The 18,845-nt window shown below is 40.9% G+C and overlaps 1 protein-coding gene across 1 annotated transcript in view; it reads right to left on the bottom strand.

Annotated features, from left to right (window-relative positions):
• Positions 1-4,355, bottom strand: part of CLTRN (collectrin, amino acid transport regulator) — a 37,885-nt gene extending 33,530 nt beyond the window's left edge. The window contains exons 1-2 of the mRNA XM_011735210.2: positions 4,213-4,355; positions 3,833-3,891 (exon numbers count right to left, since the gene is read on the bottom strand). Coding sequence (XP_011733512.1) covers positions 3,833-3,891; positions 4,213-4,345 — 192 coding nt within the window. The 5' untranslated portion in view covers positions 4,346-4,355. The remainder of the gene's footprint in view (positions 1-3,832; positions 3,892-4,212) is intronic.
• Positions 4,356-18,845: the final 14,490 nt, after the last annotated feature.

Raw genomic sequence — 18,845 nt, 5'->3', positions numbered from 1 at the left:
AGTACCACTTTATGTAACTCTGCTGTAAGATGCTACCATAAAGAACAGAAAAGGGGGACAGGAGTGGAGCTCAAGCCTGTAACACTTTGGAAGGTCAAGATGGGTGGATCACTTGAGCCCAGGAGCTCAAGACTAGCCTGGGCAACATAGCGAAACCCCATCTCTACCAAAAAAAAAAAAATTAGCCGGGCGTGGTGGCATGTGCCTGTGGTCCCAGCTACTCAGGAGGCTAAGGCAGGAAGATTGCTTGAACCTGGGAAGTGGAGGTTGCAGTGAGCCAAGATCATGCCACCGCACTCCAACCTGGATGACAGAGTGAGACCCTGTCTCCAACAACAACAACAACAACAGAAAATGGAAATGGAAAAATCACTTTTCTCACATGCAAATGTTAAATACTGCATTTTAATGTCAACTTTAGGTCTTATTTGAAGTGCTCCTTCAATCTTTCAATGTGAACTTTTCATTTGATATTATACTATGAAAGTTTAAAAGTAACTGATTCATGGCATAGCTCTTTGTTTTTGATAATGCATTTGTTTCCAAAATTAGTTTTATTCAGAATAAGAGTAGCTATGATCTAACCTAATAATAAATGAATAAAAGAAGAAGAAGAAATGGATCTGATTAAAAATAGTGCAGAAACACTATTCAGACAGGGAAGGCTTATTAACAGAATGCAGACACGAGGAATAAGCCTGCTCAAGAACAAACGAGAATAATAAGCTCAGTGCAGAAAATGAAAACAAAGATGTTAGCCAGTTCTCCCTGGGACATGAATTTCAGTTGCTTTTCAGATCTTGGCAACAACTTGACCTGATCTCCTGTTCTTCCATTTGTCCGTCTCAAAAACAAGAGCTTAAGCTGGCTGGGTAGGAGTCCAATTTTGGTCACAGAACAAAGCTCCAAGCTATTTAGATCAGAACAGGACTGATGCAGTTCTAGATTGGGTTGGGTATCCTGCCAGTGGAACCAACTTATCTTGGGCAAGTGTGAAAGGATTGAAAGCTTGTGCACTGGATGTAGTGTATTTCTCCTAGGGCATTCAAATACTTCAAAGAGACAGCCTCCATTTATAAAAGGAATTGGGCACATATACTAATGAGAAAATGCACAACTTAAGAGAGGATAAGGTAAGAGTTACTAAGGCTAAACATTTGTGTACTTTATGATCCATTAATCTACTCCTGGGTAAATACTCCCAAAAAAGAAAGCATATGGAAAACACATATATAAGAATGTCCATAGCAGCTTACCTACCTGTTGTGCATATACTTGACACATAATAGGTGCTCAATGTGAAATTGAACACATCTTTATATCCCACATGTGGCTTCACAGACCAAGTGGTACAAGTTAATTGCATATATTTATCTACCAGTTCAGATTCCTTGGTTCTTCATTTCAATAACATGTGCCAGGACCTTAAATGTCCCAGCTCACCTTGCTTTTTGCACACATCTAAAAACACTCAAACCATGGCTAACCCCACATTTTAGGTAAGTTATTGGCATAACTAGAGAAAATTACAAAACAAGGTTAGTTGGTTTAACTCTAAATTCATGATGACCTACCCCCAAATTGCCTGGTAATCCCTAAGGTTTCACCACCAGTTCTCTTTCTCATGGGTCACATAACTATTTCAAACCTCTCTCTAGAGAGAGAACTGATGGTCAACGTTTTTTGTTTTTTGTTTTTTTTTTACCATTTTTTCCAAAGTTTTCCCTCAAACCTCACTCTCATTAAATGGTTTTGCTTCATAATTTATAGATATATCTCATCAATTTCAACTCTCCCATCCTCCTGACATCAAGATACAACACTTCCTCCATAGACACATGTCTTAGCCGCCTCCTCTCCTGAAGTGCCAGACAGAACTATGCCTATCAGTGGCCATTTCCGTCACTTACATTAGGAATGCTTCTCCTCTGCCCTTCTCAGATCTAAACAATATCAGTTCCCCTCCTTTCTGTGTATTTAACTCTGACTGGAGTCTCTTCATTGTCTTTTAAACAAGCTCAACATTTTCCCATTAAAGCAACAGCAAAAACAAACCACTTTACTCAGTCTTCCTTTCTTCTACCTACTGCTGTCTCTTTCTTGCCCTTCACAGCCAAAATTCTCCCAGGAGTTGTCCACACATCTGTTTCAACATGGTCACCACTCATTTATTTTTTAACTTCCCACTACCTGTCTTCCAGCAACTCCACCCCATGAAAAGAGCTCTTTCTAAAATCACCATTGACCTCCACGTTGTCTAACACAATCAGCATTTTTCAGTCGCTTTCTGGCTTGGCCTTTCAACAGCATTTGATGCTCTTGAACACTCCCTACATCTCAAAACCAAACTCCCTAACACAGCCCACATATTCCTTGGCCTTCCCGCTCCTCTCTCTCTAAGCTCATCACCTGCCACGTTCCTCCTCATTGCCCCAATTCCAGATATTTCTGCCCTCTTTCTAACTTTTACTCTCACCAAGATCCTTCCTGTGATAAACCTTTGCACATGCTGTTCCCTCTGCCTTTCCTTCTTTCATTTCCTCGTTCACTTCAACTCATGCTTCAGACGTCACAGTAAGTGCCAGGTATTGTGGCCCTTGACAAAGCTGAAGTGCCCTTGTAATTCTTCCCGTAATACTTGTCAAGATTGCACATTTGCATTTGGTTTACTGAATATTTAATAGATTACCGATTCTACTACTACTATAAGCTCCACAAGGGTAAAGTCAAGCCTTAGTCACCATGACATCCCAGCATTCAGCATGGTGCCTGCTATTAGAGGATACTGGGACGGCCAACCATGCACACTAGTAGAGACAGTGGATTCTGCACTCAGACCGCCTGGGCTCAAATCTTACTTCTGCCACTTGATGACTTGAAATATTGAGCATGTTACTTAATTTCTTTGAACCTCAGTTTTCCCATCCATTCAGTGGGAATACGAACACCTGTACTACTACCTTCCTCAAAGCATTGTTGTGAGGGCTACATGATTTGATAGGAGTAAGGTGCTTAGAAGAGCCCCAGCTAGAAAGTAAGATAAGTTCTCAATAAATGCTGGCTGTTACAACAATCATTACCCATTGAGTAAATAATAAAATAACAAATTGATGAATTGGCCTGCAAACAGAATACCTCTAAGTTTCTTTAGCACTCTTTTTTCTGTTTCCAGCCTGAGACATCTTAACACCAACTTCTATTGGGGAAAAAATTTTGCAGACCACACTGGGAAACTGAAACTAGAATTAGACAATACTGTCTTTTTAATTCAATGATCTTCACCATTCCTATAGCCACATGGGCCCTATGACTAGTTTTTAAACTTCTATTTCATAAGCATATATTTCGTATGTTACTCTGATAATTGAGAATAATTGAAGAAACTTCATGTTCGAATTGGAAATTTTTTGTGCTATGAAAGACTTTATGTGGGTAGAACCATCCCTTCTTTTCAATGAGTACAAAATCGAGGCTAACAAAATTCAAATGACCACAACGGTGAGGAGTAGACCCAGTCTAGACCTGAGCGACTGAGTCAGGCCACTTGGCTTCACTATCCCGAGTTGAGATGCCGGTTTTTTAAGTTGTTTTGTGTGGCACAAAACTTCACATATTGTCTAGCATACATCACCGATTAAATACTTTAGGCGAACCTACTTTATTAAAAATTCATATTATTCTATAATCTATCTTTAAGAGAAGATCAGATTTGAGGTCTTTAGAAATAATTTATTCAAGATTAAGGTAACTATGCAGACAGGCCCATTATTAGAGAAAGCACAGTGTTATTAGCAAACAAAATTTTAAAAGAACACTCAGGTGCTCCACTTACTGCTTTATTTCCCAGAGCTGTTCTGATACTAAGTCTCACTTTAAAAGCATTTGCTGCACCTGCCAGAAAGAAAAAAGAAAGAGCAGTATATGATGATTAAGATCTGCCAAAACAGAGTCTGAAAAATCCTAATATGTAATGCAACTCAAACTAATGGAACACAGAACTACAATTAAACTGCCCCAAATACTCCTGGAAGTTTAACCTAAATCATCTTAGACGGTTTAATATTTTCTTTCAAACTCATTAAACACTCACCACCCCAACTTTCAAGCCACAACATGTCTGCAGATTTAGAAAAATAAAGAGTTCTTTCAGTCAACGACTTGTCAAACATGTAGAAAACTGTTCATCTATTTTTAAGTTTCAAGGCTACATACCTGGTTGACAGAGTTCAGCATGAATAGCAGTCATCAGAAAAAAGAGCAGCCACAACATTCTTTCAGGGTGGAAAACACAAGGCAAAGTGAGAAAAAAAAAAATCCACGCTGCACTTAAATCTGCCTTAGCCATTCTGTGACCCGGATTAGAATATCAGAGAAACAAGCGAGCCACCACCTAAAAGGTTTAATGATTAACACCCATCATTTGGGTTAATACTTCCATAAAAACAGCCCATCTCCTGTCAGTTATTTATGAAAACTTGTTTGGAAAACAGATTAATGGTTTTCCCCACCCTGACTCTACCTCAAAAGAATGTCTCCTTTGCTGACTCACAGTTGGAATCCTCCCCGACCCCTTCTGCGATTCTCTGGTTAGGTGCATCATGGGAAGAATTGAGTCCTGTCTAGAGGTTTCCTTGGCATGCACTTCTCACCTTTTCGGGGCTAGGATACCTGGTTCATAGACAGACTATCTTCATTCAGGAAACAAACGTGACTCCTTTCTCTCCGGTAAACAAAGGGTGCCCTTCCGTGAAGGGCCTCACCTGACTCTCACCACAGCGGGTGAACATCCCAGGAGAGCTTCAGAGCTTCCTCTTACCTACTTGAGGGTAGAGGGTGGGAGGAGGGAGAGGATCGAAAAACTACCTATCGAATACTATGCTTATTATCTGGATGACAAAATCTGTACGCCAAACTCCCATGACACACAATGTACCTATATAACAAAACTGCACACGTACCTGCACATTCACACATAGGGAATGATTGTGTTTACCCCTGAGGTCTGGCACTTGAATTAAATCAAAGTTAATGATACACAGCAGCACTGTCCAAGGGACATTCTGTGTCGATGGGAATGTTCTGTATCTGTGCTATCCAATATGGTAGCTAGTAGAGGTAGGAGGCCACTGAGCACCGGAAATGAAGCTAGCGTTGCTGAGAAATGGAATTTTTGTTTAATTTAATTTAAGTAGGCACAAGTGGCTACTGACTACATTGGTCAGTACAGCAATACAACAGTAATTAAAAGTTACCCACTCTGAAGTACCTTCACTGGGTTATTTCTCTAATCCTCAGACACTTCACAATTGTTGTTATCATCATCTCACATGGGAGGGAACTGAGGCTCCAGCGTTGAAGTCATTGGCAGCAATGGGATGAGTGGGATGGGTGTCACTTTACCAGCTGGGTTGACTTACACTTGAACCCTGTCTCCACCACACCCAACTGCTCTGCGTCTCTGGTCATCATTGGTCAAAACTGGAATTGACCAAATACCACATAGTCTCACTGATAAGTGGGAGCTAAACATTGAGTACACATGGACACAAAGAAGGGAACGACAGACACAGGGACCTACTTGAGGGTAGAGGGGAGGAGGGAGAGGCTCGAAAAACTACCTATCGAATACTATGCTTATTATCTGGGTGACAAAATAATCTGTACACCAAACTCATGTGACACACAATTTACCTGTATAACACACTTGCACATGTACCCCTGAACCTAAAACAAAAGTTAAAAAAGAACCCTGAAGTTGCAACAAAACCCCAGAGATGCTCTGAGACTTAAGATAATGAGTGTAAAAGAATCTTTCCCCAGTGGGCATTCCACAGGTGCCAATCAATGCCCCGCCCAGAGGCTGATGTCAGGGCTTTCCTCTCTACCGTTCTGCCTCTTCATAAATTCAGTCCCCAAATTCCACCCCGTTCCTCGAAAATCATGAATGGCAGAATTAGATTGGGTGACCCTGGTGTTAAATAGAAACATTGAATTTCCAAAGCAACAATGAGGAAAATATCAACAATGAGACTTCTGCAGCACTTTGAGAAACACATCATTTCTCCCTCCTTGTAAGGATGGTATTTTATTGTAAAGGACCCATGTCTGTCAGCTAAATCCAGCTGAGGAAGCTTTTTCTCATCTCTTTCACCTTGGTTTCAAGGACACGGAGTCAGGAAAAGCTGTACTAAAAGGAGAGGCAGCCACAACTTAGTGCAGCCATCCTAGAAATGTCACTGTATTAGGTGCAGTGGAAATTTCCAGAAGGAAGAGCTCACCTAGCTAACATCTGAAAAAAATAAAACTAGACTAGATGAAGTCATCTTGGGAAATGTTAAACTAGATAAAGTCATCATGGGAAGGAAAAGTCAATACACATAGAGATTATAACAAAGCATTTTACTTACATCAAGGAAGAAAGATATGCTAAGGACATAGAAATCTACTTCAGCGGCCGGGCACAGTGGCTCACAACTGTAATCCCAGCACTTTGGGAGGCCAACGCAGGTGGATCATGAGGTCAGGAGTTCAAGACCAGCCTGGCCAAGATGGTGAAATCCCGTCTCTACTAAAAGTACAAATAATCAGCCGGGCGTGGTGGCAGGCGCCTGTAGTCCCAGCTACTCGGGAGGCTGAGGCAGAGAACTGCTTGAACCCGGGAGGCAGAGGCTGCAGTGAGCCGAGATTGCACCACTGCACTCCAGCCAGGGCAACAGAGCAAGACTCCATCTCAAAAATAAACAAATAAATGAGAAATAAGAAATCTGCTTCAGTTTTCCTTTAGCCTTACACTTCATAAAAGTATCAAGTGGCTTTCTTTGGCTTTTACTTAGTTGAAGACAATAGAACACTGAGTCTTAGTGTAAGTCATTCATTTGAGAAGACAATCTCTTTTGAATGATGGTTTCTCAATGTTTGCTGCATCATCTTTTTAAAAACAGCAATAGAAATTCTTTTTAGAAAATACAAAGAAGCACAAGGAGAAAAGTAGAAATCACCTGTAATTCCACCAGTGTCAACGAATGACCAATGTTAATGTTTTCTAAATATTTGGAATATACCTTTCTGCCTTGTGCTTTTGTGTGTAAATATATGTACATTTCTTCTTAAAAACAAAACTGGGGTCATGCTATTATGCAGCTTTGTCATCTTCGTTGAACTTAACTGTGTTTTGTTGTTGTTTGTTATTGTTGTTTTTATAGAGACAGGATCTTGCTGTGACGCCCAGGCTGGAGTGCAGTGGCACCATCTTAGGTCAGTGCAGCCTCAATCTCCTGGGCTCAAGCAACCCTCCTGCCTCAGCTGCTAGAGTAGAAACATAGAAGTCTGCTTCAGCTTTCCTTTAGTCTTGCATTTCTTAAAAGTGACAAATTTCTTCATAACCTTTTAGTCATCTATGTAACTAGAATCGAAGACAGTGAAATATTGAGTTTTAGTCAATGTAAGCCATTCATCTGAAAAGGGAAGATAATCTCTTCTTATTTCATTATGATTTCTCAATATTCGTTTTCTCATTTTAAAAGTGATTGAAAAAAGCAATAGAAATTCTGTATAGATAATATAGAGAAGCAAAAAAAAAGTAGAAAACATCCATACTACTACCAGAATGGATGACCAATGCTAATATATTTTCATAGTTAGAATGTGCCTTCCTTAGCCTTGGATCTCTTTATATGTTCTTGTGGGATGTTGTTTTTTCTCATTGCAGTGGCACTATCAGAACAAAGTAATATAATGATGGGAATAAGATGCACCATTGTCTTCTTCTTTACTCTAATGGGAATGCTGCTCCTCCATGGAATCTGGCAAGTGGCTTTAAAAATGATGTGTCATGTGATAAAAGCATTATATTTATAATTACAAAAAATTATTTTCCTCAGTAATTGGTGTTGCATTTTATCAACTGCCTTTACACTATTAAAATTTTTACCATTTGGTGTACTACATTAATACATTTCTCACATTGATTCAATTCTTAGATAAAACATTTTAAAAATTTATTTTTAGCATGCTGCTGGAATTAATTCCTGGTTTTTCCCCTATGGTTTTTAAACCTATTTTCTTAAAAGAATATCACGTAGGTTCCTTTTCAAGTGCTGATTCTTGAAGGTTTTTTTTTTTTCCCTAGCCTTTACCATCTTGAAAATTATACAGAAAGATTTCTAACATTGTCTATGTTTAGAAATACGTATAATGTATAAGAAATAAAGAGTTCACAGATGAAGGATCTGGACCATGTGTGTTTTAGAGGAAGAGTTCTTCAAAAATTTTTCACTTCTTACATGATCATTTATTTCCGGTTTTATACCTCTTTCTGAGTCCATTTCGGCTGTTCACAATTTCCAAGAAAATATTCTGTTAAGATTTTCTAGTATTCTCATGGACTTTATAGAATATTTCCCACAAAATATCTACTTTTGTTGCTATGTTCTCTTTATATTTTCTAATACATGTATTAATTTTCTCATTTCGATTATATTATCTATTTTTTGTTTAATCAAAGAAGATGATCTTGGATATAATTTGCAATTCTTTCTGTTTTTTGATTCATAAATCTTATTTATATTGGTTACATACTGTAACAAACTCATTGCTAAATAGTTTGATGGAGATCTCAGTAAAATAAATGGAAAACAGAACTAGATACTAGGATTCTTGCCTCTCAACATACTATATTTTCTTATACTTTTCAAAGTCTTGTACGAATATAGTGCTTGTCTTAATGCACAAATTTTAAGTAGTAAGTTTCCAGAGCCTTCATATATGGGTAAATTGCTTCATAAAATGCTCATTTCGGCAGTTTCACATATGGGAGCTTCATAATTTATTAGTAACCATGGTAATGATGACAAATAAAGCAGTTTCAATCATTCTGAATATGTTACTGTTTACTTCCAAATGTTCCGAGTTTAGAGCATGTAGATTTAAAAGTTCAGATGACTGTTGCCATGAGCCACACAAAAGGGCACTGAGTCTCCTGAGATGGGAAAACGAAATTGATTTCTCTGTGTTTTTTATACTCCACAACACTCTTGAAAAGCACTTTCTGAGCACATAACTATTGATCTACCGCTCTGGGGCAAATAGAATATGAGATCACATGAAAAGAAAACATATGTGTCGTTCTTCTGATTCATGCAAGAGCCCTTGTTAAGTTCACTAGATTTGTATAAATATGTGAGCATACGTAGGCTCCATTCACCTGCAATAAAGCAAGAGGTGGAGATAACAAATGTTTCTTTTAAAATTGACCCTGGTTATTTTGTTTCACTATCACAAACAGAAATTTAGTAAATATATAGCTCCTAAAATTAGTAAACTGTAAAACCATCTCAAATGTGACATTATTCTGTATATTTTTATTGGATTTTCAGAAATGTATCTGGCTGTAACACATTAAAAGAAATCAATTAAAACTTTTAATAATTGAACATAGAAACTTCGTATGATTTTAAAACTTCACACTTTTTGCAACTGGGTGTGGTGGCTCATGCTTGTAATCCCAGCACTTTGGGAGGGGGAGGCAAGTAGACTGCTTGAGTCCAAGAGTTCAAGACAGGCCTGGACAACATGGCGAAACCCCCTCTCTACAAAAAATACAAAAATTAGCCAGGCTTGGTGGCATGCACCTGTGGTCCCAGCAACTCAGGAGGCTGAGGCAGGAGGATCACCTGAGCCCAGGGAGATTGAAGCTGCAGTGAGCCATGATTGTGCCACCACAATCCAGTCTGTGTGACAGAGCGAGACTCTGTCTCAAACACACACACACACACACACACACACACACACACACGCACACCTTTGGACGTTTTAATATCTTAATTAAATGGCTCTACTCAATGATTTTCTAAATGTTGTAGAATTTTAATAAATGAGATCCTTCCTTGTTTAAATTGTAATAAAATGGATATACTATATATATATAATAAACAATATCAAGGTGTTTGTATTATTAATAATTTATACAGTGTTTTCAGTATAATTAGGTAGCAAAAGTAATTTTATTCTCTTTAAATTGTCAGTGTTAAGATGCATGGAGAGACAAACTATTTTTGTCTATTGTGCATAAGTTCTATTTTAACTCAGTGGTTTTCAGCTGGGGGTGATTTTGTGCTCCAGAGACACTTGGCAACGTCTGGTGACATTTTTAGGTGTCATGAACGGCAGAAGAGAGGATTTCTACTGGCATCTAGTGGGTGGAGGCCAGGGATGCTGCGAAACACCCCCACAAACTTTAAAAACATCATTTAGGTAACTCTTTTCTTCTTGTAGTTGAGTTAATGGAAATAACCCACACATGGAAGAACAGAAGAAAAAAGGGAGACAAATGTGTGTGTGTGTGTGTGTGTGTGTGTGTGTGTGTGTGTGTGTGTGTGTGTGTGTGTGTGGTTTTTCTAAGGCTAAGAATGTAAAAATATACACATCGCAATGCATTTCATGGTACTTAATTTCCAGTCACAAGCTTATTAGAACTTCAGTTTATGATTCAAATTAGTCAACTCAGTTTTCAACTATCATATTCATGAGCTATGAGAAATGCAAAAATGAACCAAATATAGTCTCTGCCCTTCAGGAACTTACAAGTTTGTAGGACACAAAAGTAAATCATGATGGCAATAGATGCATGTACAACTGTGAACAAAATGCTGTGAACAAAATGCTGTGAACACTGGATAAAGAGAGGATAAAAAGTTACTGGATTTGACAAGTCAATTATAAAACTGTAACAGAAGAAAAATAAAAGAAAGGTTTCTCAATGATAATCAAGACAGACGTGGAACAATGGCAAGATGTTTAAAGGTAAATAAAACATGAAAACCCACCGGATCCAAGTTAAGGAAATCTGAAAACAAACACAAAGGACGGATACAGGATATGGCCAACAGCAGGGACTTGCTGGTAGAGTGGTTCAGAGGAAGATGGGGGAGGGAGCATCAGTGTAGATGCATCTGAAAAGCCAAGTTGGGCTCCGATCTTAAGAGGACAGAGAGTTTGGATTCTCCAACAATGGTCCTGAGAGGCTAATGAAGATTTCAATGTGGGAATGGCTTTATTGTAAATGACAGGGAGAAAGACAATGGGAGATGGGAAGGACATTCCCTGACAGTGAGTTTCCAATGTGCCCTTTATTTACCAATCATAGGCTGTTGGACTGGCAGCCCACTATGTGCCCACAACTACAAAAAACAGGAAATTATGTTTCATTGGCCATCTTAAGAAAAAGATAAACGAGCTTATTTTAATAATAATTTTAGAACATAGAACAGATGCTGTTACAATCTTATAGTATGCTTGCTTTTATGCACACACACACACACACACACACACACACACACACACACAATTTCCAGTATCCTTGGTAAGCAAGGAACTCTATAATGTGGAATATTTTTGTCTCCATCCCATATCATATCCCCTTTTTAAGATGAGAAACCATATTAAGCAAGGATATTCGAAAAGCTCATCAAATTTTGTAGGTTAATCAGTAGCCATAATCATTATGAACTTTGTCTTATTCTTCACAAGTTAACATTTTTCTACTTCAGAGAAAGTTAATCACTACTGTTTGGAAATAAAAATTAATTCAGACCAACTGAGTGAGTGTAATTCTGCCAACTTTATGCTCCTAAAGTAGCAATGTAAAGGACAGTTTCTTAAATGGTGTGTCTGTGTGTCTCATCTTGTGCACAGAGACTAATACTTTATAACGGGTCTCATGTAGTAAAAGCAAGACATTTCTATTACAGGTTTAGCTGGTTCCACTGTTGCTCAGGTGTAAGAGTTTTCTCATGAGTTGGCAAGTCAATTTTCTCTTTTTACTAGGCTAACAGTATTGTAGCCATGGTCTATGAAATAGTATTTTCCATCCTTAATCATTGATTTGCTCGCCAGCTGGAGGTCACCCAGTCACATTTAGCCCTGACAATAGGTACTTCTTTTGCCAACCTCTATAAAGGTTGGGGGCGGGGGCGGGATCAGACCACATCACTTCTAGTTTATATGCTCCCATTAATATTAAAGACATATGAATTAATCAATATCTCAGAATTTCTGCTCCTAAGTTTTGGCCAGTGATGATGCTGAACCCTCTACTGTCTGAAATTCATCAAAAGTCTTATGAGAAATGATTTTGTGGACAGCCTAAAAGATGTGCACAAGAGATCCCTATTACTACAAATCAGAGATGACAGGTTGTTGTTTGCAGCCATTTGCTCATTCCACACCCATGACAAAATTTTTTTTATCTATTTCAGAACTTTTTCCTTCTGTGCACGGACTCAGCCACCCCAACTGAGCTATTCAGCCAACTAATATGAATAAATGGGAGTTGACATGTGAGCTGAAGCTTATGCGCCATTATAGGGAAAGATTATCTAAATGCTACCCTGAATTAAACCAGACCATTGTGGAGCTGTGTACTCAGTTGAACAGGAAATTTTGGATGGTTCATGAAATTGATTCAGTGCCCTGTGTTTTGTGATTATGCCAAGTTTCCACTGAGGGAATGTGGGTGTAACAACATATGACACTTATTTCCCACGTAGCTCACAGCGTCATCATGATGAGGAACTGGGATTTGCCTTGGTGCTAAAAATTACTTTTTAAAAAAAGTGCTTCGCAAAAGCAAACAAAATCCTGATTGACTGGTTTTTATGAACACTGTAAAACTTTAAAATACTTGTTATCTCCTGTTTTCCATGAAAGCTTAGAGTGAGATCTCTTGCCCACCTTCAACAACTGTTCTGGATCTGAAAGTGTGCATCAGTGTTAATCTCACCATTGGCTACATTATTTATTCTACCTCCATGAATTTCCCCTCTGGTTCCTTAACCTATAATACTTATTTTATACAGTGTTGCCTATATTTTGGTATGCAGCCTCAAATCATCTGGGAGAAAATAATGCTATAAATAATGTTATAAAAATCAATGCAGTAATTTACACAGGCTGCACTTGGCCCTATTTCCGGTGTGTTTAATTTTTCATGCAAAAAATGATTAGCATTGGAAACATTTTATATAAATGAGATAGAGTTCTCAGAGCCAGGGTGAGCTTAATAAAAAATGTTTTGTTGAAAATTGTCTTTTACTCTGTGCTCCTTGTAGCTCAGTATTGTGAAACTTCCACTGTTTTCAAAGCAGAAGTGGATGGAAGGCGGGAAGAGAAGGGAACTTTTACACTTTATATGTGATCATAAAATCTTGATTGCTGGCATATGTAGAAGTGTATATAGTAAATCTCACTGCCATGGAGGGAAAAATTGTAGTCCTCTATACAAGTGAAAAGGGAATACTTTAAATGAAGATTGAAAATTTATTGTGAAGGGAGCTGTACTAACTGCTATAAAAGTGGCTTGCTATGTTTGCTGCCCCAAAATACTCCTGCTAATTAGAACAACAAACCAGCACTTAACAAGTCCTTTTCCACCTATCAACTCCTTTATTACACCATCCTTAACTTTCTCAATTCTTGTGCCATCCAAACTTGAGTTGGGGAAGCTCAGTATGTAATCTCTTTGGGTCTTATTTCTTACTGGAACATAATACTTGATAAATCTGTCTTGAGTAAATGAATGAATGAATGGCTAATGGAAAGTGTTCATCCTCCAAGAATGTCCGTTCAGAAATTTCTGGACAGAAAAGCTGGTAATAACCTCCTCACTTTTTTCCTGTGAACCCAGAATTGCGCATGGAGGGAGTAAAAAAGAGTAATCTTGGAGCAGGGGGCTGCAAACAGAGGTCTGAATGTGGTGGTGTCTCGACAGGACCTAGACAGCATTAGAGCACCAAGCAACTAGGAAAAGTCATCAGCAGGACACATCAGGAAATAGAGGAGTGTGCTTACTCCATGCATCTCCCTAGCATTTAAAGTTCGCTGAGGGGCTGGAGGGAACATGGTTCCAGTTGATCTCCATGTCGGGCTAAAGGACATGAAACCTAGCTAGAAGGAACATTGCTTCACCACTGGCCCATCAGTTCTGTTTCCTACTCGGTTTTTGCTTAACGAGTTGTGGTGTTTAGAGTTGGGAAATACATGGAGAAAGTCACTTTTTAAGAGAGGATCAGAGATCCGCAGGCTCATTTCACTCTATAAATGCCGCGGACATTTGGTTCCAGGACCTGGACAGTTCTCTCCAGAGACCGGTGGGCCCCTCCAACTCCTCCGTGGTTTCCCGGAATCAAGTCTCTCACCTAAAAGGAGCGCAGAGGGCGTGGAACTGGCGGCAGACGCGTGACCAGAGTGGAACCAAAAGTGGGTGGCCTGGGAACCTAAGGCGTGGCCAGAACTTAAGGTGGGCAAGTGCGCATGCGCCGGATGCCCGTGGCCAATGAGGACCCTAGGGTTGTGGCACGTGGCCTAGGAGGACGGCCAGGACTGGCCAGAAAGGAGAGGTGTGGAATGCAGGAAGAGATGTGACGCGGACCAGACGGGTCTTGCCTGCTCCTAGAGAAAGGAAGGGGTTAGCCACGGCGGGAACGGCCCCGCCAGTGAGGAGCGCAGGCACAAGGCTTAGCGGAAGAGGTGTGGCCCAGGCGTACCGCAGGGGCGTGACCCGAACGAGCTGTCCTTATCCCTTACGTGAAGGGCGTGGCGTAGTCCCAAGGGTGTAAAAAAAGATATTCGAATTGGCGGGAGGGTCGGCATACTTTAGGCGGAGTAAGGAGGTGGGCCCAAGGGAGGGAGGTAGGGTAGGCAGAATAGTTGTGACTGGATGATCACTGGTATGTGAAACGAACTGCGCTCAGAGGCGCAGACTGGCTGAAGCGTGGAAGAGTGGCCACAGCTGGAAAGGCAGGCAGCGGAGTAGTGACGGACAGGGGAGGTGGCGCGAAAAGGGAAGTAGGGACCTGACGTAGTTGGAACGCAGAGACGTGCCTCGAACGTGGGGGCCTGGTCCTTACGTGTGGGCGTGCCTTGTTGCTCTGACGGGCGTAACAAACATGGTGGAGCAGGCGGAGGGCAGAGGCGTGGGCAAGTTCGCGTGCAGGCGCGTGGCAGCGACAGGAGATGTGTAGCCAGAGCGCAGAGCTGGTGTGGACTCCGGCGCAGGGGAAGCGTGGTCAGGGCGAGATTTGAGCCTAGGTCGGGGACAGAGGCGGGACTGATAGGGGCGTAGCCTGGAATGACGAAATGACGTTTGCTGCGTGGGGACGTGGCTAAACGTGAGGGGGCGTGGGCAACATGGCCGCGTGCTGGATCTTCGGGTCCCGGGAGCGAACGTGGAGTTTCTGACTCAGGTAAGTCGTTCGGGTAAGGGCGGGCGGCAGTAAGGAGCGTGGGCAGCATTGAGGGGTGGTCTGCCTGAGAGGGCAGGAACTCTGCCACTTGCCGCAAACATGACCGCGTGCCGCTATCGGCTCTGGAGCCAGAGAGGCTTTTGGTTCCGCGAGGTTGGCCGGGGTCCTGGCGGGGCTTCTCGGAGGAATGGGAGTGGGAGGCTGGCGTCGGGGAAGTAGCCACTTCCCCACTCTAGCTCTCTTTCTCCACTTTGAGGATCACCAGACATCCTTTTAGGATTCTGTCTATTAAAAAGTAAAACAGCTTTCCCAGAGACATTGCGGGATGAGAGGAGTGCATTTCCAGAAACTGAGGAGCAGCAAGCTGGGACTCCCTTGGGTCTGCATTGTTGATCTTCCCACCTGACTATGCCAGGGGCTGTGGACAGACACAGCCACCCCAGAGTAGATCAAAAGCACAGTTGTGTCCCGTGGACAAATCTGAGTTTTTCTGTTGTGCCCTGCCCCAGAGCCGGAGGAGAGGAACCTCCAAAATGCAGACATTCTTGGTGACTGGGATTCTGTGTGATATTCAGCGTTAAATGCTGCTGCTCTGAGGCTGCTGGAAACGCGTTAGTATTAATATCAGTGTACTTCCCTCACGTTTACTTTTGCTGGAAAAGCTTGGGAAATGAGTTAACGAAGATGCATAAACCTTAATTTGTTTATATGCTCTCTGTTAGCCGTTGAATACCACATTGCTTTCTGCTTCCCCTTCTTCCTTTACTGATAATCTGACCATTTCCACTATGCACTTTGAAAGTCTTGCTGGAGTTTGGAGAATAGTCAGAAATCTCTGGTAAGAAATGCTGCCCCTGCGCATCTCTCAGAGGAGTCACTATTCGCAGCGCCTGCATCAGAGTCCCCGGTGAACCAAAGTTCACCCCACCTCCCCGTCTTCAGGGACTTAGTGAAAAGCTGAACTGTTCTTGAATATTTTGGAAATGAAAAACTTTCTGGGCTATTTTAAATCAGTACCTGGGCTGGAATTAACCGAAAGGCCAAAACAGCAAGGACACCATTCTCTGTGCCTATACGTAGCTGCCCTGTTCTTGGAACCAGGCAAAAAGGCTGCCACTGCTCACAGTTGCAATGGAATAAAGGTTGAGTGCCTTGTGATTGCATATGAATATTAAGGAAATCTGATGGAAAGAGGGAAATTCATCATGTCACTGGCCACACTGGGGCACGTTAGTTGCAACACACAAATCAGGTATAAGAAATATATTTTGAAACCTTTGGCAACCTCAGATTGGGATCACGCTCTCAAGGAAGGAGTGAGTGAGAGGAGGAAGCTAAGCTTTCTTAAGACATAGCAGTGTAATATCTTAATTTAAGTTTCAGGAAATTGCAGAAGGCAGGCTTCCTTTTGAAATCAGGAGTTGAGAAAATGAAGAGTCAATCTGATGCCAATCAAGGAATTTTTCAATGTAACCTTTTGTTAGTACTTTTCCGTCTGTTTTGCATAAGTCGCTTAATCAGGCAGAGTTCAAGCTATGAGGCATTTAATAAATACTTATGACATTTAAAGACTTTTAGAATCTTTTCTTTTTTCACACATTTCTAAGGTTGCAAAACAACAGAAAAAGAACATGTTAGTAATATCCAAGGCATACATGCATAATCAGTGATAGCAAAGGATGTATAGCACAAAAGACTTAGCTCTCCTAGGCCCTATCCAGCCACAAACTGGTAATTGTTGAAATAGAGTATTGAATATATAGGTGATTTATTCTCACCATTTTTTTGTACAAGTTTGAAGTTTGCTCTAATAAGGGGAAAACAGATTCTAAATTCAGTTGACCCATGGTCTATTGCTGTTTAAACCTGTTAAGTGAATTCAGATAGTGAAGTTATTTAAAAACCAGATGCTCTCACCTGGCTCCAGGTACTATCAAGATAAGATATTGAAAGCTTATTGGCAGTCTCTTTTAAATCCTGAGCCAGACTTTTACATGGCTTCAACAAGGTGATTTTTCATCTCCTTAGACATTTTGACATACACACTCCCACTAAAAACTGTATTTACACAAACACAGATAAAACGAAACAAAAGTGATTGTAACTTTGGTTTGAGAATTGTCAACACCTTTTAGGCAACGCAGACATACTTTAGGTGTCACTGACTGTTACGAGTTGAATTGCATTCTCCCATCTCAAATTCATATATGTTTACGTCTTAAGCCCCAGTACCTCAGAATGTGACCTTATATGAAGATTGGGTCTTTATAGAGGTAATTACAGTCATTAGGGTGGCCACTAGTCCAATATAACTGGTGTCCTTAATTAAAGGGGAAATTTGGACACAAGATGAGAATGGCTTATGAAAATTGGACTTAATGCTGACACAAGCCAAGGAATTACCAGAAGCAAGGTTTATTAGGTGTTCTCCAGAGAAACAAAACCAATTGTGTGTGTGTGTGTATGTATGTGTGGGTGTGCCTGTGTGTGTCCATGTGCACACGCGTGTGTGTGTGTGTTTAGGGAGAGAGAGTTATTTTTAAAAATTGGCTCGTGAATGTAGTCTCATGAAATTTGCAGTGCAGGCCAACAGGCTGGAGACCAGGGAAGAGTTGATATTACAGCCTGTCTTACTCAGTTTTGTGCTGTAACAGAATACCTGACACTGGATAATTTTTAATGAACAGAAATTTATGTGGCTTATGATTCCGGAGGCTGGGAAATCCAAGGGCATGGTGCCAGCATCTGCTCAACATCTAGTGAGGGCTTTCTCTTGCGTCATCCCATAGCACAAGGCAGAAGGGCACGAACATGTGCATGTGAGGGGTGGGAGAGGTTGGGGGTGAAGAAGGAGGGAAGGAGGGTAATGAGGCCAAATTTATCCTTTTAGCAGGAACCCACTACCTCAGAAACTAACCAGCTCCCCCTAATAATGGCATTAATCCATTCATGAGGGGAGAGCCCTCATGATTTAATCACCTCCCAACACTTTTGCATTGCAGATTAAGTTTCCAAAACGTGAACTTTGGGGACACATTCAGACTGGATTGTGAGCACAAACTGGTGCCATGGCACAGCTCCAGTCCAAAGGCAGTCTGGAGGTAGAATTTCCTCTTCCTCAGGCAACCTGTCTTTTTTTCACTTAAGGCTTTCAACTGATTGGGTAGGGCCCACCCACATGAGGGGTAATCATCTGTATTCCAAGTCTACTGATTTAGATGTTAATCTCATCTAAAAAATACATTCACAGTGATATTTAAACTGGTATTTGACCAAACATCTGGGTACCATGACCTACCCAAGTTGGCACATAAAATTAACCATCCAAGTAGAAAGGCCTGGGACAGAGCTCTCATTGCCCTCAGAAGGAACCAACCCTGCAGAGAACTTGGACCTCAGATTTCTAGCCTCCATAACCGTGAGACAAAAATTTTTAAGCCACCCAGTCTATGGTACTTTCTTACAAACTAATACATTGGCCTGAAGACCTCCAGTAGGGAGTCAAGCCTAGAGGTAAGGAACCTCTATGGGATTCACAAACTTCCTACGAGTCCCCTTTAATGTAATGGCTGCACATCTCTGGCTCCCTGAGTTCAGCGCACATTC

This window comes from Macaca nemestrina, chromosome X (genome assembly GCF_043159975.1).
Source record: "Macaca nemestrina isolate mMacNem1 chromosome X, mMacNem.hap1, whole genome shotgun sequence".
Classification (NCBI taxonomy): domain Eukaryota; kingdom Metazoa; phylum Chordata; class Mammalia; order Primates; family Cercopithecidae; genus Macaca; species Macaca nemestrina.
The sequence above is the reverse complement of the archived record's forward strand: the minus strand, read 5'-3'. Positions and strand labels throughout refer to the sequence as shown.